Source organism: Oncorhynchus mykiss, chromosome 5, assembly GCF_057628025.1.
Source record: "Oncorhynchus mykiss isolate SJ-2025 chromosome 5, ASM5762802v1, whole genome shotgun sequence".
Lineage (NCBI taxonomy): Eukaryota > Metazoa > Chordata > Actinopteri > Salmoniformes > Salmonidae > Oncorhynchus > Oncorhynchus mykiss.
In genome coordinates this window covers 8,717,501-8,742,032 of record NC_143026.1, presented here as the reverse complement: position 1 = coordinate 8,742,032, position 24,532 = coordinate 8,717,501, and the positions used below count along the sequence as shown (strand labels likewise).

Sequence of the window (24,532 nt, the reverse complement as noted above, 5' to 3'; positions counted from 1 at the left end):
CAAACACCACATGCAGATAAAGCAGTCGGCATCTGGACTGTGAAGCATCTGATTTGAGGGTTAACGTGACCATTGGTTTTTAATCTCAGTTAGTTCTGCATGACTGGCTATAAATCCCAATGCTCAGGAAGAACATTTTGGGTCACGTCTACTTCATAGTTTTTTGTAGCCGTTTTATCTTGTGTTTTAAAAATGGCAAATTCAATGAGGCCATCCAAGCCATTGCAAAGACTGATACTTTGCTATTTTACTCTGAGCTACACAGCTAAAAATACATGCTTTTTTGACTGTCAGACATGTATATTAAATTTAGTCCCAAATGTATAACAGATGGGATATGCCAAAAGATATCCGCAAGACCTTTATTCAAATACATTTTTTTCCTTAATCAAACATCAGTTTCAACTCACAGTAACATATCAAATGACATAACGAATATTTCACTTGATTGTATATTTTTGGAGCAATTATAGGATTAATTCTAATGGCAGTTCAAGGCCATTATTAATCTCTAGTACCTTACAAAAACTACTCAGACCATTAAGGCACATAAGTAATGCAATATATTAAACAAATGATTTTAAAGGTTTATGGAAAAGAAATAGAGTGAAACACAAAATTAAAATGTAGTCAAACGAGAGAGATAGAACGAGAATGTTCATAATAATATTTTGCATATGAATATGTGCAATGACCTTTCTTTTGCACCTTGTGTTTGGTGAAGGCACTACGTCATGGCTTTCACCTTCCGAAGACAGCTCTGTCATGTGTCATGCTACGCTAGCCCTGTGTCATGCTACGCTGGCCCTCTGTCATGCTACGCTAGCCCGGTGTCATGCTACGTTAGCCCTGTATCATGCTACGCTAGCCCTCTGTCATGCTACGCTATCCCTGTGTCACGCTACACTAGCCCTGTGTCATGCTACACTAGCCCTCTGTCATGGTACGCTAGCCCTGTGTTATGCAATGCTAGCCCTGCGTCATGCCACGCTAGCCCTGTGTCATGCTACGCTAGCCCTGTGTCATGCTACACTAGCTCTGTGACATGCTTTGCTAGCCCTGTGATATTTGCACTCAATGGTATTGACTATGTGATTTAATTCTGTGTCATTTCACCCCGACTGCCTTTGGAAAGTGACTCAAGATACTTTGATGTCTTTGAATTGTAGGCCGCATCAGCGTGGCCTTTGTGAAACTACTGCCAAGTCATGACGAACGCGAGCTCTGATCTCTGAGCTCATTTGGCAGAGACAAGTGTGCTCCAGGACTCATCAACTAGCTTTCCCGTTCGCTATCTTGAGACAGCTACATCACACACACAAACACAGACATACACGCACACACACGTCTCTAGTTTTGTAGGCTCCAATAGCCAACATGTGAATGCATTTAAGTATATGCAGGCAAATTCATAGGAAGACTCGCGTTCCAAGATGCATGCTTGCACATAACATGTCATTAACAATGAAATAACTAGTTAATAATTAGCATTCTAGACTCAGATAACCCCATCTCTGTTGAATCAGTGAATCAGCGGGACCAAACTGGGACAAGCACACAACAAAGAAAGCAACCAACTTCGGGCACTGATCTCACCACCCCAGAGACTTCAGTTTGTCCAACAAATCTACAGACACACACAATTGAATAAACAAAAAGACAAACTGGAACAGCGGCTCCAGTCCTGACAAAGCACAGTGGTATTTTTGGAACAAAATTCAACCAGAGGATTTTTCTATACAGAGCTAGTGGGGATGATGATGTCACATCCTCAGAGGCTTTCATAAGACCAGATGCTACATTAGCATTAGCGGATCTGCTCACTCTTTCGCTCTGGGGACACCGTGGAGGGCCCTCTAAGGCCTCTAAGTAGGCTCCTTTGACTCCCCATACCACCATGACTTGACTTAACAGAGCTTTAGTGCTCAATTCAATCCATATCGCAGAAGTTCAGCGATACAGACTGAATAGAACTCTTACTCTGTTATCAGGGCATAAAATCCAGTCAGTGCATCTTAGCGATCGATTTCGCTGCTAAATTCAGATACAAAACTACTGCGTAGACTTGTGTCGATAGATTTGTTTCCACACAACTCATTATAATAATAGTAATTATAGATGTCATAGCATGTTTGTGAGAGAATTACGTTGGTTAGCTTTTGTGGTGGATATCGCGTTTGTGAAGCGTGAGGTGAAAGTTGGTTAGCCTTTGTGGTGGATATCGAGCTTGTGAAGCGTGAGGTGACAGTTGGTTAGCCTTTGTGGTGGATATCGAGCTTGTGAAGTGTGAGGTGACAGTTGGTTAGCCTTTGTGGTGGATATCGAGCTTGTGAAGCGTGAGGTGACAGTTGGTTAGCCTTTGTGGTGGATATCGAGCTTGTGAAGTGTGAGGTGACAGTTGGTTAGCCTTTGTGGTGGATATCGAGCTTGTGAAGTGTGAGGTGACAGTTGGTTAGCCTTTGTGGTGGATATCGAGCTTGTGAAGTGTGAGGTGACAGTTGGTTAGCCTTTGTGGTGGATATCGAGCTTGTGAAGTGTGAGGTGACAGTTGGTTAGCCTTTGTGGTGGATATCGAGCTTGTGAAGCGTGAGGTGACAGTTGGTTAGCCTTTGTGGTGGATATCGAGCTTGTGAAGCGTGAGGTGACAGTTGGTTAGCCTTTGTGGTGGATATCGAGCTTGTGAAATATGAGGTGACAGTTGGTTAGCCTTTGTGGTGGAAATCGAGCTTGTGAAGTGTGAGGTGACAGTTGGTTAGCCTTTGTGGTGGAAATCGAGCTTGTGAAGTGTGAGGTGACAGTTGGTTAGCCTTTGTGGTGGATATCGAGCTTGTGAAGCGTGAGGTGACAGTTGGTTAGCCTTTGTGGTGGATATCGAGCTTGTGAAGCGTGAGCTGAAAGTTGTGGGAGAGGAAAAACTTGACTCACTTGTGGCCCATTTCGTGAGCGATGGTAAAGGCCAGGTTGAGGCCGTTGTCCTCAGCTAGGATGCATTTCCTTCTCTCGCTGCACATGCCGCTCAGGTAGGCAATGCCTGCAATGGAGAACATGGGGAAAAAATGGTTGACATCTCTAAGGGCGGAATCCATGGTCCGGAGGGGGCTACGCCTTTTCAAACACCTGAAAGACCTTTTTCCTATTTCCTAATTCTCTGTAAAAAAATCCTCCTGACTGGTGGTTATTTTTTAAAGAAACAAAATATGCTTCTATGCATCTCTTCTAAAAATCTGGGTGAAAGATTGAAAGGAATGTCAGTCTTATTCATTACATTTAGTTCCTGCTTGCTTTTTAATTTCAGCAGGCATGCCAGCTAAAATAGTTAGATAAGCTAGCTACTCTAACTTGAGTGATAGCCCGAAATGGCTTATTGGTAGCTAGTTATGGGGTTTGGAGATTGGGAACGTATCTGGGCTAGCTAAAGCCAACTTCATAAAAATGCTAGGTGGCTAGTTGTATTACAAAAAATAATAATATACAGTACCAGTTAAAAGTTTGGACTCATTCAAGGGTTTGCCTTTATTTTTACAATTTTCTACATTGTAGAATAATATTGAAGACATCAAAACTATGAACACATATGGAATCATGTAGTAACCAAAAAAGTGTTAAACAAATCAAAATATATTTAATATTTGAGATTCTTCAAAGTAGCCACCTTTTGCCTTGATGACAGATTTGCAAACGCTTGGCTTTCTCTCAACCAGCTTCATGAGGTGGAATGCATTTAAAATAACAGGTGTGGCTTTCTAAAAGTTCATTTGTGGAATTCCTTTCCTTCTTAATGCGTTTGAGTCAATCAGTTGTTTTTAACAAGGTAGGGTTGGTATACAGAAGATAGCCCTATTTGGTAAAAGACCAAGTCCATATTATAGCAAGAACAGCTCAAATAAGCAAAGAGAAATTACAGTCCATCATTACTTAAGACATAAAGGTCAGTCAAGTCGAAAAACCATCAAACACTATGATAAAACTGGCTCTCATGAGGACTGTCACAGGAACGGAAGACCCAGAGTTACCTCTGCTGCAGAGGATAAGTTCCTTAGAGTTACCAGCCTCAGAAATTGCAGCCCAAATAAATGCTTCACAGAGTCCAAGTAACAGACACATCTCAACATCAACTGTTCAGAGGAGACTGAGCGAATCAGGCCTTCGTGGTCGAAATGCTGCAAAGTAACCACTACTACAGGACACCAATAAGAAGAAGAGACTTGCTTGGGCCAAGAAACACGAGCAATGGACATTAGACATAAGATCCAAATTTGAGATTTTTTATTCCAACTGCTGTGTCTTTGTGAGACGCAGAGTAGGTGAACGGATGACCTCCGCATGTGTGGTTCCCACCGTGAAGCATGGAGGAGGAGGTGTGAGGATGTTTCCACCAGGAAGCATGGAGGAGGAGGTGTGGGGGTGCTTTGCTGGTGAGACCGTCAGGGATTTTTTTAGAATTCAAGGCACACTTAACCAGCATGGCTACCACAGCATTCTGCAGCGATACGCCTCCCATCTGGTTTGCGCTTAGCTATCATTTGTTTTTCAACAGGACAGGCTGTGTAAGGGTTATTTGACCAAGAAGGAGAGTGATGGAGTGCTGCAAGAGATGACCTGGCCTCCACAAACACCCGACATCAACCCAATTGAGATGGTTTGGGATGAGTTGGACCGTAGAGTGAAGGAAAAACAGCCAACAAGTGCTCAGCATATGTGGGAACTCCTTCAAGACTGTTGGAAAAGCATTCCAGGTGAAGCTGGTTGAGAGAATGCCAAGAGTGTGCAAAGGGTGGCTACTTTGAAGAATCTAAAATCTAAAACACTTTTATGTTTACAACATGATTCCATATGTGTTATTTCATAGTTGTGATGTCTTCAGTATTATTCTACAATGTAGAAAATAGTAAATATAAAGACATTTTTGACCGGTAGTATATTTCTATTATTATTATAATAATTTTGTATGTATTTTTTAAACAGGACAAATCTGAGGGAGCACATGCCCCTGTGGGCATGACGGCTCTGGGGCATGACGGCTCTGCCTACAGTAAACCCTAACCCTACAATAAACCCTAAATCTAACCCTACAATAAACCCTAACCCTAACCCTACAATAAACCCTAAATCTAACCCTACAATAAACCCTAACTCTAACCCTACAATAAAACCCTAACTCTAACCCTACAATAAACCTTAACTCTAACCCTACAATAAAACCCTAACTCTAACCCTACAATAAAACCCTAACTCTAACCCTACAATAAACCCTAACTCTAACCCTACAATAATACAGGATTTTCTCCCTTGTCCTCTCCTTTCTCTTCCATTCAGTAATCAAAGTTGTTTCAGGCCTTTACTTAAAAAAATGTGGATTCGGTTCAAAGGGAAAACGCCCTCCATTTCATCCACCGTCAGGTAAATTGCCCTAACAGTTCAACATACTAGCGCCATGTCTGGTGTGCGCTCCCGAATTATGGTCTGGAAATGACAGCTGCAACTCTTTTGCTCCTGCGGGATCAGGTTAAGGGGGAAAACACGAGAAGGGGATTTTGTATTTTCTCATGTAGTGGATCGTATGCTGTGACCTTTGATGGCTTAATCACCCCATTGAAAAGGATCCAGAACTAATGCTTTCCATTACGAAAACCGGCAGAACAATCCTGCCTTTGATGGACGAAAATAAAATAAATTAAGTGCAGTTTCTAAGGGCCTGGATGTCCATTAGACAACTTAGGCTCTCCATCTCACCGCACGCACGCACACACACGCACACGCACGCACACACACACACACTTACACTCCCTGTACTCACTCCTCCCAAAATGTGCTAATTTTCTATGTTTCTGTCTCTGAGAAACCTCTCAAGACAAGGCAATATGACTGGGTTCAATATGACTGGGTTCAATATGACTCAGTTTCAGGGAAATATGACTGGGGTTCAAATTAAATGAAATTAAATCATATTTTATTAGTCACATGCGCCAAATACAACAGGTGTAACCTTACAGGGAAATGCTTACTTACGAGCCCCTAACCAACAATGCAGTACAAATAAGAATAAGAAATAAAAGTAACAAGTAATTAAAGAGCAGCAGTAAAATAACAATAGTGAGACTATATACAGGGGTACCAGCACAGAGTTAATGTGCGGGGGCACCGGTTAGTCGAGGTAATTTAGGTAATATGTACATGTAGGTAGAGTTATTAAAGTGACTATGCATAGGTGATAAACAACAGAGTAGCAGAAGTGAGAGTCCGGGTAGCCATTTGATTAGATGTTCAGTCTTATGGCTCAGGTCTCACTTGCCATGCGGTAGCAGAGAGAACAGTCTATGACTAGTTCAGGGCAATATGACTGGTTTCAATATGACTGGTTTCAATATGACTGGGTTCAATATGACTGGGTTCAATATGAGTGGGTTCCAGGGCAATATGACTGGTGTTTCAGGGCTAGACGGTAGAGATTAGCCCCTAATCTGGCCATTAGTGAATGCTAGGACTCTCTGGCAGCCCGGCCCTGTGAAGTAAAAGCCAGTCTCTCTGTTCCCCTGTACTTAGCTGGGCATCTGGCCCTTCTGGGTGTTGAGTTGGCTTGAAAAGGCCCCTGTAATGACACCCCTCCACTCCCTTTTGAGAAATGTGAGACAACAAGTCACTTCTGATCCCGATGATAACGCTCTCTGCCGTCACCCATTTATGTAAGGCACTTTGTCGGTAGGCAAACCATGTCAATAACAGGCAGTGGCTGGAGGTAAGATGTGTTTGGTCTGGCGTTGTTCCTGGGGGGGGGGGGGGGGGGGGGGGCAGACAATGAATCTTTATGCTAGACGTTTTGACATATTGTCTCATATTATCTCCAGCCGGCAAATCCTCCATCATTAGTCAAACTTAAACGTAAATGATGGGGGGGGGGGGGGGGGGGGCAGACAATCAATCTTTATGCTAGACGTTTTGACATATTGTCTCATATTATCTCCAGCCGGCAAATCCTCCATCATTAGTCAAACTTAAACGTAAATGAGGGGGACGGACGGACTAAATCAGGTTTTACAACAACATAGCGGAGCTTCCACCGAGCCCACAACGGTCTCCAGATTGTCTTCTTTTCACGGAAAGTAATGGAAGCAGCAGAATATTTGTTGTGTTCTCCCTCCGTCAGATAGTAAAGAAATGTAACATAACAACTTGTTTTTATGAAGTATGTGTTCAATGAACCTGCAACTCCAAATCCAGGGGAAAGAAATATGGACTTTTGTCCTCCCGGAGTACCCAAATCCATTTCGCTTGATATTTTTATAGTTAAACATCAATCTGGGAATCGGTCTAACGACAAACCCATGCCTCTAAGCCCACATGTGTGGTACACCTGTACTGACTATGCGGCGGTACGACCGTCAAACCTACATTAACCAAGGTGCTTTAGGATCTGGTTTGGAGTTCTCCCCTCATTCTGTCCTGTCATACTTGGGCTGCCGTTATCTGAAATAGGGTACGGTTTAGGGTATCTAGGGTACGGTTTAGGGTATCTAGGGTACGGTTTAGGGTATCTAGGGTACGGATTAGGGTATCTAGGGTACGGGTTAGGGTATCTAGGGTACGGGTTAGGGTATCTAGGGTATGGTTTAGGGTATCTAGGGTAGGGTTTAGGGTATCTAGGGTACGGGTTAGGGTATCTAGGGTACGGTTTAGGGTATCTAGGGTATGAGTTAGGGTATCTAGGGTACGGTTTAGGGTATCTAGGGTACGGTTTAGGGTATCTAGGGTACGGTTTAGGGTATCTAGGGTACGGGTTAGGGTATCTAGGGTACGGGTTAGGGTATCTAGGGTACGGGTTAGGGTATCTAGGGTACGGTTTAGGGTATCTAGGGTACGGTTTAGGGTATCTAGGGTACGGTTTAGGGTATCTAGGGTACGGGTTAGGGTATCTAGGGGACGGGTTAGGGTATCTAGGGTACGGGTTAGGGTATCTAGGGTACGGTTTAGGGTATCTAGGGTACGGGTTAGGGTATCTAGGGTACGGGTTAGGGTATCTAGGGTACGGGTTAGGGTATCTAGGGTACGGTTTAGGGTATCTAGGGTACGGTTTAGGGTATCTAGGGTACGGTTTAGGGTATCTAGGGTACGGGTTAGGGTATCTAGGGTACGGGTTAGGGTATCTAGGGTACGGTTTAGGGTATCTAGGGTACGGGTTAGGGTATCTAGGGTACGGGTTTGGGTATCTAGGGTACGGGTTAGGGTATCTAGGGTACGGATTAGGGTATCTAGGGTACGGGTTAGGGTATCTAGGGTACGGGTTAGGGTATCTAGGGTACGGGTTAGGGTATCTGTGATCTACGAGTAAGTGAACGTCAGATGAACATTATGTAGTAACTAGAATGCGATTGTATGGTGATGGGATTTTCAGGTGCTCTACTTAAAGCAGTCACTTTAACGTCTGTGCATCTACCCCGCACAAAACAAAAATTCCCCACCATGTTGTTGTAGCATTTTTACTCCATCCTTAATCTAAGGCTTAAACTGACAAATATGTACCCAATAATATCCTACCCACTGCAGATGCACTCAAAGCCATCAAATTGTTGCACAGCGTAACTGGTGAAGAAAAAGGGAAACGTGTCATTTTAGTGTATGATTTTAGAGTGAGGATGAAAGGGAAACGTGTCATTTTAGTGTATGATTTTAGAGTGAGGATGAGAGGGAAACGTGTCATTTTAGTGTATGATTTTAGAGTGAGGATGAGAGGGAAACATGTCATTTTAGTGTATGATTTTAGAGTGAGGATGAGAGGGAAACGTGTCATTTTAGTGTATGATTTTAGAGTGAGGTCGAGAGGGAAACATGTCATTTTAGTGTATGATTTTAGAGTGAGGATGAGAGGGAAACATGTCATTTTAGTGTATGATTTTAGAGTGAGGATGAGAGGGAAACATGTCATTTTAGTGTATGATTTTAGAGTGAGGTGAGAGGGAAACATGTAATTTTAGTGTATGATTTTAGAGTGAGGATGAGAGGGAAACATGTCATTTTAGTGTATGATTTTAGAGTGAGGTCGAGAGGGAAACATGTAATTTTAGTGTATGATTTTAGAGTGAGGTCGAGAGGGAAACATGTCATTTTAGTGTATGATTTTAGAGTGAGGATGAGAGGGAAACGTGTCATTTTAGTGTATGATTTTAGAGTGAGGTGAGAGGGAAACATGTCATTTTAGTGTATGATTTTAGAGTGAGGATGAGAGGGAAACATGTCATTTTAGTGTATGATTTTAGAGTGAGGTCGAGAGGGAAACATGTCATTTTAGTGTATGATTTTAGAGTGAGGATAAGAGGGAAACATGTCATTTTAGTGTATGATTTTAGAGTGAGGTCGAGAGGGAAACATGTCATTTTAGTGTATGATTTTAGAGTGAGGATGAGAGGGAAACGTCATTTTAGTGTATGATTTTAGAGTGAGGTCGAGAGGGAAACATGTCATTTTAGTGTATGATTTTAGAGTGAGGATGAGAGGGAAACGTGTCATTTTAGTGTATGATTTTAGAGTGAGGTGAGAGGGAAACATGTAATTTTAGTGTATGATTTTAGAGTGAGGATGAGAGGGAAACATGTCATTTTAGTGTATGATTTTAGAGTGAGGATGAGAGGGAAACATGTCATTTTAGTGTATGATTTTAGAGTGAGGATGAGAGGGAAACATGTCATTTTAGTGTATGATTTTAGAGTGAGGTCGAGAGGGAAACATGTCATTTTAGTGTATGATTTTAGAGTGAGGATGAGAGGGAAACATGTCATTTTAGTGTATGATTTTAGAGTGAGGTCGAGAGGGAAACATGTATTTTAGTGTATGATTTTAGAGTGAGGTCGAGAGGGAAACATGTCATTTTAGTGTATGATTTTAGAGTGAGGATGAGAGGGAAACGTGTCATTTTAGTGTATGATTTTAGAGTGAGGTCGAGAGGGAAACATGTCATTTTAGTGTATGATTTTAGAGTGAGGTCGAGAGGGAAACATGTCATTTTAGTGTATGATTTTAGAGTGAGGATGAGAGGGAAACATGTCATTTTAGTGTATGATTTTAGAGTGAGGTGAGAGGGAAACATGTCATTTTAGTGTATGATTTTAGAGTGAGGATGAGAGGGAAACATGTCATTTTAGTGTATGATTTTAGAGTGAGGTCGAGAGGGAAACGTGCCATTTTAGTGTATGATTTTAGAGTGAGGATGAGAGGGAAACGTGTCATTTTAGTGTATGATTTTAGAGTGAGGTCGAGAGGGAAACATGTCATTTTAGTGTATGATTTTAGAGTGAGGTCGAGAGGGAAACATGTCATTTTAGTGTATGATTTTAGAGTGAGGATGAGAGGGAAACATGTCATTTTAGTGTATGATTTTAGAGTGAGGTCGAGAGGGAAACATGTCATTTTAGTGTATGATTTTAGAGTGAGGTCGAGAGGGAAACGTGTCATTTTAGTGTATGATTTTAGAGTGAGGTCGAGAGGGAAACGTGTCATTTTAGTGTATGATTTTAGAGTGAGGTCGAGAGGGAAACGTGTCATTTTAGTGTATGATTTTAGAGTGAGGTCGAGAGGGAAACATGTCATTTTAGTGTATGATTTTAGAGTGAGGTCGAGAGGGAAACGTGTCATTTTAGTGTATGATTTTAGAGTGAGGTCGAGAGGGAAACATGTCATTTTAGTGTATGATTTTAGAGTGAGGTCGAGAGGGAAACGTGTCATTTTAGTGTATGATTTTAGAGTGAGGTCGAGAGGGAAACGTGTCATTTTAGTGTATGATTTTAGAGTGAGGTCGAGAGGGAAACGTGTCATTTTAGTGTATGATTTTAGAGTGAGGTCGAGAGGGAAACGTGTCATTTTAGTGTATGATTTTAGAGTGAGGATGAGAGGGAAACATGTCATTTTAGTGTATGATTTTAGAGTGAGGATGAGAGGGAAACATGTCATTTTAGTGTATGATTTTAGAGTGAGGATGAGAGGGAAACATGTCATTTTAGTGTATGATTTTAGAGTGAGGTCGAGAGGGAAACGTGTCATTTTAGTGTATGATTTTAGAGTGAGGTCGAGAGGGAAACGTGTCATTTTAGTGTATGATTTTAGAGTGAGGATGAGAGGGAAACATGTCCTTTTAGTGTATGATTTTAGAGTGAGGTCGAGAGGGAAACTCGCCTATAGCAACAAAAAACCTTCAGTTCAAATAACATGGTCATAATCCGAACAGAAACAAGGGGGTGTTACGCCCGAATTTGTCAAACATTAACGTTTAGCTTGGCAGCCATGTTGCACGCTGCAGCAGGGACAGCATAAGGTATCCATTGCAGCACCAGCCTTGATAGAGTACCTGAGGACTGGTAGTTGTAAGGAGGAATGGCCGACACGAACCAGAGGAATCAGAGGTCAACGGCTAGCTTTCCCCCTTAAAGGTTTCTTTCTCTCCATCTACCTGTCCCTCTCTACACTGATGCTTTTTGTTACGTGCTGTGTGTGTGTGTGTGTGTGTGTGTGTGTGTGTGTGTGTGTGTGTGTGTCATGCAAGTTCCACACTCGGAGGCTGAAAACTAGCCCTGAAGCCAGCAAGGAGGCTAGGGAGAGTGGGGTCAAAGGGGAGGGGTCAAATACAGTGTACTTTGACACCTCCGAGAGGTCATTAAAACCTAACAGATCTCCGGACGGGACAGCCAACACACGGACCCGAGGCCCGCTGGGTCTTAACTGGTACCTGTGTCGCTTTGACTCACACAACTGCATGCAGGCACACATGCAAGTATGCACATACACACACAAACACACACACAAATACACACACAAATACACACACATACACGCACACACATATACAAACACACACACAAATACACACACACACACAAATACACACACAAATACACACACACGCACACACACACACACACACACACACACATACACACTTAGTTATTAGAGCATAGCTACAGGGGTGGTCCTAGTTTTGAGAGGAACCCCATTATAGACTTTACTGTCCATGCAACTATATTAATCGTTTCCTGATAAAACCCACAACATGTCGATGTCCACCAGAGAGCTTCAGAGCTACACCAACAAACCACATGTCCTTCTAACACAGACAGGATTACATCCACACCAAACAAACCACATGTCCTTCTAACACAGACAGGATTACATCCACACCAAACAAACCACATGTCCTTCTAACACAGACAGGATTACAGCCACACCAAACAAACCACATGTCCTTCTAACACAGACAGGATTACAGCCACACCAAACAAACCACATGTCCTTCTAACACAGACAGGATTACATCCACACCAAACAAACCACATGTCCTTCTAACACAGACAGGATTACAGCCACACCAAACAAACCACATGTCCTTCTAACACAGACAGGATTACAGCCACACCAAACAAACCACATGTCCTTCTAACACAGACAGGATTACAGCCACACCAAACAAACCACATGTCCTTCTAACACAGACAGGATTACAGCCACACCAAACAAACCACATGTCCTTCTAACACAGACAGGATTACAGCCACACCAAACAAACCACATGTCCTTCTAACACAGACAGGATTACAGCCACACCAAACAAACCACATGTCCTTCTAACACAGACAGGATTAATCCTAACACAGACATGATTACATCCACACCAAACAAACCACATGTCCTTCTAACACAGACAGGATTAATCCTAACACAGACAGGATTAATCCTAACACAGACAGGATTAATCCTAACACAGACAGGATTACATCATGTTTCCCTCCGCCCTTCCTTTATTCTCAGTGGAGGTGCATGGCGTGTTGCTCGGTGGTCTGTTCACCCTCTGCCTTATTGGTCCTGGTCATAAGTAGGGCACTAAATAGGGAATAGGGTGCCATTTGGGACACAGCTCCTCCTTGTGACTACCTGTAAGGAAAGGCATGCGCTGAGCTTGGCCAGGGAGTGGAAGTGCCCGCGGTGTGGCTCATTATGTCTTCCTATAAAAACCAGGGTGAACAACAACAATATGGGCCATTGCCTATGCGCTGGTGTGTGTGTCTGTGTGTGCTGTGTGTGCTGTGTGTGTCTGTGTGTGTCTGTGTGTGCTGTGTATGATGTGTGTCTGTGTGTGCTGTGTGTCTGTGTGTCTGTGTGTGCTGTGTATGATGTGTGTCTGTGTGTGCTGTGTGTCTGTGTGTGCTGTGTGTGTCTGTGTGTGCTATGTGTGTCTGTGTGTGCTGTGTGTGCATGTGTCTGTGTGTCTGTGTGTGCATGTGTCTGTCTGTTTGTGCTGTGTGCATGTGTCTGTGTGTGCTATGTGTGTCTGTGTGTGCTGTGTGTGTCTGTGTGTGCTATGTGTGTCTGTGTGTGCTGTGTGTGCATGTGTCTGTGTGTCTGTGTGTGCATGTGTCTGTCTGTATGTGCTGTGTGCATGTGTCTGTGTGTGATGTGTGTCTGTGTGTGCTGTGTGTGCTGTGTGTCTGTGTGTGCTGTGTGTGCTGTGTGTCTGTGTGTGCTGTGTGTCTGTGGGTCTGTGTGTGCTGTGGGTCTGTGTGTGCTGTGTGTCTGTGTGTCTGTGTGTGCTGTGGGTCTGTGTGTGCTGTGGGTCTGTGTGTGCTGTGTGTGCTGTGGGTCTGTGTGTGCTGTGTGTGCTGTGGGTCTGTGTGTGCTGTGTGTCTGTGTGTGCTGTGTGTCTGTGTGTCTGTGTGTGCATGTGTCTGTCTGTATGTGCTGTGTGCATGTGTCTGTGTGTGCTGTGTGTCTGTGTGTGCTATGTGTCTGTGTGTGCTGTGTGTCTGTGTCTGTGTGTCACAGGGGGCATCCTGCAGCATGTCATAGATCTGGAGGGTTACCAAAACAAACCACTAAGACTAAATGACTCAAATAAAATGCGTAACGCCAATTAATTATAAACTGGATATATAAATAGATGGAGGCAACTGATGGACAAAACTTAATTCAAATGAAAAACCCTTGTTATTGGATTGTGTTACTCAGCCATACGTCACAAATGAACTCCAGTAAGAACTAATCTGATTGGCTCATGAGTCATCATGGGAAGCCAATCAAGTCAATGTGTTCGGTTAAGTGTTCTGGTGTTCGGTTAAGTTGCCCCTAGACACTGATCAGGTGTCAGTTTAGCATTTCCCCCACTAATGGTTAAGGTTAAGATTGGGGAAGGGGAAGCTGGTCCTAGATCTGTACCTAGAGGAAACTTCATCCTGGAACAGATACACAATGACCAAGGCAATAGAATGGAGTCACATGGTAAGCATTCACATGAGTGGCTTCAAGAGTTCTTATCAGCTCTGTCTTGAGAGAGACAGTAGGGATGAATAGCTGCTCCTTTAAGATGTTCCTGAACCATTACATAACACATATAACTCAATTTGACCAACACATTCCTATATTGCTTCTCAAATGGCACACTATTGCCTATGTAGTGCACTACTTCTGATCAGGGTACATAGCCTAAAATCCCCGCGCTGACAAGGTAAAAGTCTGTCGTTCTGCCCCTGAGCAAGGCAGTTAACCCAATGCTCCCCGGGCGCTGAAGACGTGGATATCGATTAAGGAAGCCCCCCACACCTCTCTGATTCAGAGGAAGACACATTTCAGTTGAAGGCATTCAGTTGTACAACTGACTAGGTATCCCCCTTTCCCTTTAGATCTCTGGTCATAAGCAGTGCACTATATAGGGAATAGTGTGCCATTTGGACGCATTCTAGGAATGCGGTGGTCAAATTGAGTGATATTTGTTATGTAATAGTTCAGGAATATCTTAAATGCACCACACTCAGGGGAATGAATGTAACATGGTTCAGGAATATCTTAAATGCACCACACTCAGGGGAATGAATGTAGCATAGTTCAGGAATATCTTAAATGCACCACACTCAGGGGAATGAATGTAGCATAGTTCAGGAATATCTTAAATGAGCATCTCGGGGGAATGAATGTAGCATGGTTCAGGAATATCTTAAATGAGCATCTCGGGGGAATGAATGTAGCATGGTTCAGGAATATCTTAAATGCACCACATTCAGGGGAATGAATGTAGCATAGTTCAGGAATATCTTAAATGAGCATCTCGGGGGAATGAATGTAGCATGGTTCAGGAATATCTTAAATGCACCACACTCAGGGGAATGAATGTAGCATAGTTCAGGAATATCTTAAATGCACCACACTCAGGGGAATGAATGTAGCATAGTTCAGGAATATCTTAAATGCACCACACTCAGGGGAATGAATGTAGCATAGTTCAGGAATATCTTAAATGCACCACACTCAGGGGAATGAATGTAACGTGGTTCAGGAATATCTTAAATGCACCACACTCAGGGGAATGAATGTAACGTGGTTCAGGAATATCTTAAATGCACCACACTCAGGGGAATGAATGTAGCATAGTTCAGGAATATCTTAAATGCACCACACTCAGGGGAATGAATGTAACATGGTTCAGGAATATCTTAAATGCACCACACTCAGGGGAATGAATGTAGCATAGTTCAGGAATATCTTAAATGCACCACACTCAGGGGAATGAATGTAACATGGTTCAGGAATATCTTAAATGCACCACACTCAGGGGAATGAATGTAACATGGTTCAGGAATATCTTAAATGCACCACACTCAGGGGAATGAATGTAACGTGGTTCAGGAATATCTTAAATGCACCACACTCAGGGGAATGAATGTAACGTGGTTCAGGAATATCTTAAATGCACCACACTCAGGGGAATGAATGTAGCATAGTTCAGGAATATCTTAAAGGAGCATCTCGGGGAAATGAATGTAACATAGTTCAGGAATATCTTAAAGGAGCATCTCGGGGGAATACAGTGCATTCGGAAAGTATTCAGATCTCTTCACATTTGACACATTTTGTTACGTTACAGCCTTACTCTAAAATGGATTAAATAGTATTTTCCCTCATCAATCTCCACACAATACCCCGTAATGACAAAGCAAAAACAGGTTTTTAGAATTTTTAGCAAATTTACTACAAATTTTTAAAAAATGAAAAAATCACATTTATATTATAAGTATTCAGTCCCTTTACTGAGTACTTTGTTGAAGCACCTTTGGCAGTGATAACAGCCTCGAGTCTTCTAGGGTAGAGCCTCTCAAGCACTGTCAGGTTCGACGGGGAGCGTCACGAGAAAGCTATTTTCAGGTCTATCCAGAGATGTTTGATCGGGTTCAAGTCCGGGCTCTGTCTGGGCCACTCAAGGACATTCAGAGACGTGTCCCGAAGCCACTCCTGCATTGTCTTGGCTGCGTGCTTAAGGTTGTTGTCACGTTAGAAGGTGAGCCTTCTCCCCAGTCTGAGGTCCTGAGCACTCTGAAGCATGTTTTCATCAAGGATCTCTCTGTACTTTGCTCCGTTCATTTCCCCCTCGATCCTGACTAGTATCCCAGTCCCTGCAGCTGAAAAACATCCCCACAGCATGATGCTGCCACCACCATGCGTCAAGATAGAGATGGTATTGGCCAGGTGATGAGCAGTGCCTGGTTTCCTCCAGACGTGACGCTTGGCATTCAGGCCAAAGATTTCAATCATGGTTTTGGGGCGACAGGTAGCCTAGTGGTTAGAGCATTGGGCTCGTAACCAAAAGGTTGCTAGATCGAATCACTGAATTGACAAGATAAAAATCTGTCGTTCTGCCCCTGAACAAGGCAGTTAACCCACTGTTCCTAAGCCGTCAAATAAGAATTTGTTCTTAACTGACTTTCCAAGTTAAATAAAGGTTAAATAAAATAATTAATAAATAAATGGTTCCATCTGACCAGAGAATCTTGTTTCTCATGGTCAGAGTCCTTTAGGTGCCTTTTGGCAAACTCAAAGCGGGCTGTCATGTGCCTTTTACTGAAGAATGGCTTCCGTATGGCCAATCTACCATAAAGGCCTGAATGGTGGATGGTTGTCTTTCTGGAATGTTCTCCCATCTCCACAGAGGAACTCTGGAGCTCTGTCAGAGTGACCATCTTGTTCTTGGTCACCTCCCTGACCAAGACCCTTCTATCCCGATTGCTCAGTTTGGCCTGGCGCCAAGCTCTAGGAAGAGACTTGGTAGTTCCAAACTTCTTCCATTAAAGAATGATGGAGGCCACTGTGTTCTTGGGGACCTTCAATGCTGCAGATATATTTTGGTACACTTCCCCAGATCTGTGCCTTGACATGTAGAAACATCTCAAGGATGATCAATGGAAACAGGATGCACTTGAGCTCAATTTCAAGTCTCATAGCAAAGGGTCTGAAAACTTATGTAAATGAGGCATTTCTGTTTTTTTATTTTTAATACATTTGTACAAAAATGTCTAAACCCCCTTTTTCCGCTTTGTCATTACGTGGCATTGTGTCCAGATTGATGAGGAAATGTTTTATTTAATCAATTTTAGAATAAAGCTGTAACGTAACAAAATGTGGAAAAAGTCAAGCAGTCTGAATACTTACCAAATGCACTGGATGTTAAAGGAGCAGCTCAGAGGAATGGGTGACCAAGAATCATAGCGTATGCAGTCTAACTATTAACTATTAACACGACTAACTATAATTGATTAACTAGTAACACTACTAACTAGCAACAATTAACACTACTAACTATAAACAATCAACTATTAACACTAACTATAAACCATTAACACGACTAACTATAATTGATTAACTATTAACACTACTAACTATAAACAATCAACTATTAACACTAACTATAAACTATTAAAACTACTAACTATAAATTATTAACACTACTAACTATAGACTATTAACACTACTAACTATAAACTATTAACTATTAACACTAACTATAAACTATTAAAACTACTAACTATAAATTATTAACACTACTAACTATAAACTATTAAAACTACTAACTATAAACTATTAAAACTACTAACTATAAACAAGTAACTATTAACACTACTAACTATAAACTATCAACTATTAACACTACTAACTATAAACTATTAAAACTACTAACTATAAACAAGTAACTATTAACACTACTAACTATAAACTATCAACTATTAACACTACTAACTATAAACTATCAACTATTAACACTACTAACTATAAACTATTAACTATTAACACTACTAACTATAAACTATTAAAACTACTAACTATAAACAAGTAACTATTAACACTACTAACTATAAACTATTAACTATTAACACTATTAACTATAAACAAGTAACTATTAACACTAACTATAAACTATTAACACTACTAACTATAAACTATTAACTATTAACACTACTAACTATAAACAAGTAACTATTAACACTACTAACTATAAACTATCAACTATTAACACTATTAACTATAAACTATTAAAACTACTAACTATAAACAAGTAACTATTAACACTACTAACTATAAACTATTAACACTACTAACTATAAACAAGTAACTATTAAAACTACTAACTATAAACTATTAACTATTAACACTACTAACTATAAACTATTAAAACTACTAACTATAAACAAGTAACTATTAACACTACTAACTATAAACTATCAACTATTAACACTACTAACTATAAACTATTAACTATTAACACTATTAACTATAAACAAGTAACTATTAACACTATTAATTATTAACTATTAACACTAACTATAAACTAGTACCTAGTAACACTACTAACTATAAACTATCAACTATTAACACTATTAACTATAAACTATTAAAACTACTAACTATAAACAAGTAACTATTAACACTACTAACTATAAACTATTAACACTACTAACTATAAACAAGTAACTATTAAAACTACTAACTATAAACTATTAACTATTAACACTAACTACTAACTATAAACTATGAACACTACTAACTATAAACTATTAACTATTAACACTACTAACTATTAACTATTAACACTAACTATAAACTATTAACTATTAACACTATTAATTATTAACTATTAACACTAACTATAAACTAGTACCTAGTAACACTACTAACTATAAACTATTAAAACTACTAACTATAAACAAGTAACTATTAACACTACTAACTATAAACTATTAACTATTAACACTATTAACTATAAACAAGTAACTATTAACACTACTAACTATAAACTATTAACTATTAACACTACTAACTATAAACTATTAACTATTAACACTACTAACTATAAACTATAAACTATTAACACTAACTATAAACTATTAACTATTAACACTACTAACTATAAACTATAAACTATTAACACTACTAACTATAAACTATTAACTATTAACACTACTAACTATAAACTATTAACTATTAACACTAACTACTAACTATAAACTATTAACACTACTAACTATAAACTATTAACTATTAACACTACTAACTATAAACTATTAACACTACTAACTATAAACTATTAACTATTAACACTAACTATAAACTATTAACTATTAACACTATTAATTATTAACTATTAACACTAACTATAAACTAGTACCTAGTAACACTACTGACTATCAACTATTAACACTAACTATAAACTATTAACACAAACTACAAGCGATAAACTATTAACACTACTAACTATAAACAAGTAGCTAGTAGTACTACTAACGATCAACTATTAACACTAACTATAAATTATTAACTATTAACACTAACTATAAACTAGTAACTAGTAACACTACTAACTATAAACAAGTAACTAGTAACATTACTAACTATTAACACTAACTATAAACTATTAACTATTAACACTAACTATAAACTCAATGTACTACCTTCAACAGCAACAATGGGACTTTATCCTTAACATCAAGGTTCCACTTTGCTTTGGCACACTGATACACACATGCTTGCAGACACAGACAAACACAGGGAGAGCTGTAAATCCCACTCACCTACAGTGTCACAGGGTTCATCTTTATGCACGCAGAAATCCTTCCTGCAACATAAAACACAAAGAAACGTTTCACATTCACCTGGGAAAAGCCAACGTTGATGCTCTGATCCGCCTTGCCCACTTGATTGGTATGGCTCAGTAGAGAGGTATCAAGGCCTGCTTATCCCCTCCGGTGGCAGAGTAGACCAAGTACCGTGGATTAGCAGGGGATATAGGAGCAGTCATCGATCCTCGAATCCTCAAAGCTGCTATTGGGGGTTAATCGGGAGTTACGTCTCAAATTCAGAAGGGAGAACTTGGGGGTGGGGCTGGCAAAGGTTGTGACCTCTATAAAGGCAACGCCTCAGGTACCTAACCCCAGCTCTCACACATGACTGTGTAGCTGTGTGGTCGAGGATGAGGGCGTGTGTGCGGTGCTTGTGTGTGTTTATGGTGAACTACAGGTACCATATAAGGTATGTACCTTAGCCCATTTCTATTTAATCTCCATAGAAAAGGGATTGAACGGGTTTATTATAGTTCAGTACATGAGTTATTGTTATGGCTTCAGATTTGACTTGGCTGTATTTTCAGGTGAAGAGAAATGGTCTCGTGAAGGACTGGTCTCTTCAGTCTTTGTCTTGATTTTTTAAATGAACCATTCACTGTTATCATTATTATGATAATGATAACTTTACCCTTTGGCAGATGTTGTTACTCATGTTCTCAGTCTTTTCAGGATAAACCCTTGGTGTGTGTGTCTTGCACGCCAAACGCTTAGTCAGTATGTGTGTGTGTGTGTGTGTGTGAGAGAGAGTGTGTGTGTGCGTGTGTGTACGTGTGTGTGTGTGTACCCGTGAGTGTGTGCACACGCGAGTCTACCGTACGACAGTGACAAATGCATGTAGCACAAACACAGGTGGGAATGTGTCACACTAACCCTCTGAAGGGACCCAAACACTCCCCACTATCTCTCTGAGGCCCTAACCCACCACACTAACCCTCTGAGGAGACCCTAACCATTCACACTAACCCTCTGAGGGGAATGGGGCCAGCTCTTTTATCTGACAACGTTCCGCGCTGCGCCAACATCAAACACCTGCTTGCTCGGAATCACCCATCAGAGCGCTGAGACCTATCAACAGGTCCGAATCAGATTCTGACTCCAGCCAGCTCTTTTCGGAGGGGATTTAAAGCTAAACTGGACGGATAATTTGGCTGGCCAAATAATTCAAAAGCTTAGTCCCAAATGGCATCCTATTCCCAAGGAACTGGTCAAAGGTAGTGCACTAAATAGGGACTAGAGGGCTATTTGGGACAGAGCGGGTCGTACGTGATCACTGCCCATTAACAGCTTAATTGAAATGAAAACCAAAAAGACTGCATGTTCTGAGTCAGCATCGAGTGCCGAAATACTTTCCCATGAAGTTGACTGAGTCCTCTCTCTGTTAATACCTCAAAACATGAAGGTCTCTCTGTTAATACCTCATGACATACCTCGTCCCATAGGGCGGTGCACAATTGGCCCAGTGTCGTCCGGGTTAGGGTTTGGCCGGGGTAGGCCGTCATTGTAAATAAGAATTTGTTCTTATTCTGACTTGCCTAGTTAAATAAAGGGGTCTCTGTGTTAATACCCCATGACATGGAGGTCTCGCTGTTAATAGGTCTCTCTGTTAATCTCTGTTAATTAATACCTCATGACATGGAGGTCTCTCTGTTAATACCTCATGACATGGAATGTCTCTCTGTTAAAACCTCTCTTTGTTAATAAAGTCTTCCTGTCCTGTAGCAGTCCTCATGAGAGTCAGTTTCATCATAGTGCTTGATGGTTTTTGCGACTGCACTTGAAGAAACTTTCAAAGTTCTTGAAATTTTCCGCAGTTACTGACCTTCATGTCTTAAATGAATGATGGACTACCGTTTCTTGTCGCTTATTTGATCTGTTCTTGCCATAATATGGACTTGGTCTTTTACCAAATAGGGCTATCTTCTGTATACCACCCCTACCTTGTCACAACACAACTGATTGTCTCAAATGCATTAAGAAGGAAAGAAATTCCACAAATTAACTTTTAATAAGGCACACCTGTTAATTGAAATGCATTCCAGGTGACTACCTCATGAAGCTGGTTGAGAGAATGCCAAGAGTGTGCAAAGCTGTCATCAAGGCCAAGGGAAGCTACTTTGAAGAATCTCAAATATACAATTATTTTTTATTTGTTTAGCACTTTTTTGGCTACTACATGATATGTGTTATTTCAAAGTTTTGATGTCTTCACTATTATTCTACAATGTAGAAAATAGTAAAAATAAAGAAAAACCCTTGAATGAGTAGGTGTTTCCACACTTTTGACTGGTACTGTATGAATAGCTACTTGTAGGAACTGACCTTTCGAAATCGGAGTCTGTTTATTTTTTTGCAGTACTACCTAGGTATTGGACAGTGGAATGGGTAAAGGTGTTGATGGGCAGGTGACGTGACCAATGGCTGGCCTACTGGGTGTGTTCTAAATGTATGTCACGGCTGCAGGAGATCACACCTGCCTGGACACTTTGGGGATAAATGACCAGTACATGTTTAAAAGTAATGCACGCACATCCAGCGATTTTATAGGTACAGGATTCAAAAGATTACATAATAGAAAATAAATCGATTAAACAGGAGGCGAAAAATTTCACAGAAATAAAGTATATGGGAGTGTGTGTGTGGGTATCTATTTATTTATTTGAACAGTGCTTGCAATGGACACAGTACCGTGTGATTAGAATGGCCGTGTCCACGGAGGGTAGGTCCTCCCTCCACCGAGTGCTGAAGTCTGACATCACGCTCTTCTTCCCATACTCCTCCTGCTGCCAACGACAGAAACTCTCCAGCATCTTCTCACCATGGTGACCAATGTACATGTCTGACTGCACAGACAGACAGACAGACAGACAGACAGACAGACAGACAGACAGACAGACAGACAGACAGACATGAGACAGACATGAGACAGACATGAGACAGACATGAGACAGACAGACAGACAGACAGACAGACAGACAGACAGACAGACAGACAGACATGAGACAGACATGAGACAGACATGAGACAGACAGACAGACAGACAGACAGACAGACAGACAGACAGACAGACAGACAGACAGACAGACAGACATGAGACAGACATGAGACAGACAGACAGACAGACAGACAGACATGAGACAGACATGAGACAGACAGACAGACAGACAGACAGACAGACAGACAGACAGACAGACAGACAGACAGACAGACAGACAGACAGACAGACATGAGACAGACAGACAGACAGACAGACAGACATGAGACAGACATGAGACAGACAGACAGACAGACAGACAGACAGACAGACAGACAGACAGACAGACAGACAGACATGAGACAGACATGAGACAGACAGACAGACAGACAGACAGACAGACAGACAGACAGACAGACAGACAGACAGACAGACAGACAGACATGAGACAGACATGAGACAGACATGAGACAGACAGACAGACAGACAGACAGACAGACAGACAGACATGAGACAGACAGACAGACAGACAGACAGACAGACAGACAGACAGACAGACAGACAGACAGACAGACAGACAGACATGAGACAGACATGAGACAGACATGAGACAGACAGACAGACAGACAGACAGACAGACAGACAGACAGACAGACATGAGACAGACATGAGACAGACAGACAGACAGACAGACAGACAGACAGACAGACAGACAGACAGACAGACATGAGACAGACAGACAGACAGACAGACAGACAGACAGACAGACATGAGACAGACATGAGACAGACAGACAGACAGACAGACAGACAGACAGACAGACAGACAGACAGACAGACATGAGACAGACATGAGACAGACAGACAGACAGACAGACAGACAGACAGACAGACAGACAGACAGACAGACATGAGACAGACATGAGACAGACAGACAGACAGACATGAGACAGACAGACAGACAGACATGAGACAGACAGACATGAGACAGACAGACAGACAGACAGACAGACAGACATGAGACAGACATGAGACAGACAGACAGACAGACAGACAGACAGACAGACAGACAGACAGACAGACAGACAGACATGAGACAGACATGAGACAGACATGAGACAGACAGACAGACAGACAGACAGACAGACAGACAGACATGAGACAGACATGAGACAGACAGACAGACAGACAGACAGACAGACAGACAGACAGACAGACAGACAGACAGACAGACATGAGACAGACAGACAGACAGACAGACAGACAGACAGACAGACAGACAGACAGACAGACATGAGACAGACATGAGACAGACAGACAGACAGACAGACAGACAGACAGACAGACAGACATGAGACAGACATGAGACAGACATGAGACAGACATGAGACAGACAGACAGACAGACAGACAGACAGACAGACATGAGACAGACATGAGACAGACATGAGACAGACAGACAGACAGACAGACAGACAGACAGACAGACAGACAGACAGACAGACAGACAGACAGACAGACAGACAGACATGAGACAGACATGAGACAGACAGACAGACAGACAGACAGACAGACAGACAGACAGACAGACAGACATGAGACAGACAGACAGACAGACAGACAGACAGACAGACAGACAGACATGAGACA

General features: G+C 41.5%; 1 protein-coding gene across 1 annotated transcript in view; it reads right to left on the bottom strand.

The window, feature by feature from the left end:
• The window catches only part of LOC110524944 (A disintegrin and metalloproteinase with thrombospondin motifs 19), a 123,202-nt gene that overhangs the window by 83,922 nt on the left and 14,748 nt on the right, over positions 1 to 24,532 (bottom strand). Inside the window, exons 6-8 of the mRNA XM_036976698.2 lie at positions 22,599 to 22,753; positions 19,863 to 19,906; positions 2,926 to 3,031 (exon numbers count right to left, since the gene is read on the bottom strand). Of these exons, the coding sequence (XP_036832593.1) occupies positions 2,926 to 3,031; positions 19,863 to 19,906; positions 22,599 to 22,753 (305 nt within the window). The remainder of the gene's footprint in view (positions 1 to 2,925; positions 3,032 to 19,862; positions 19,907 to 22,598; positions 22,754 to 24,532) is intronic.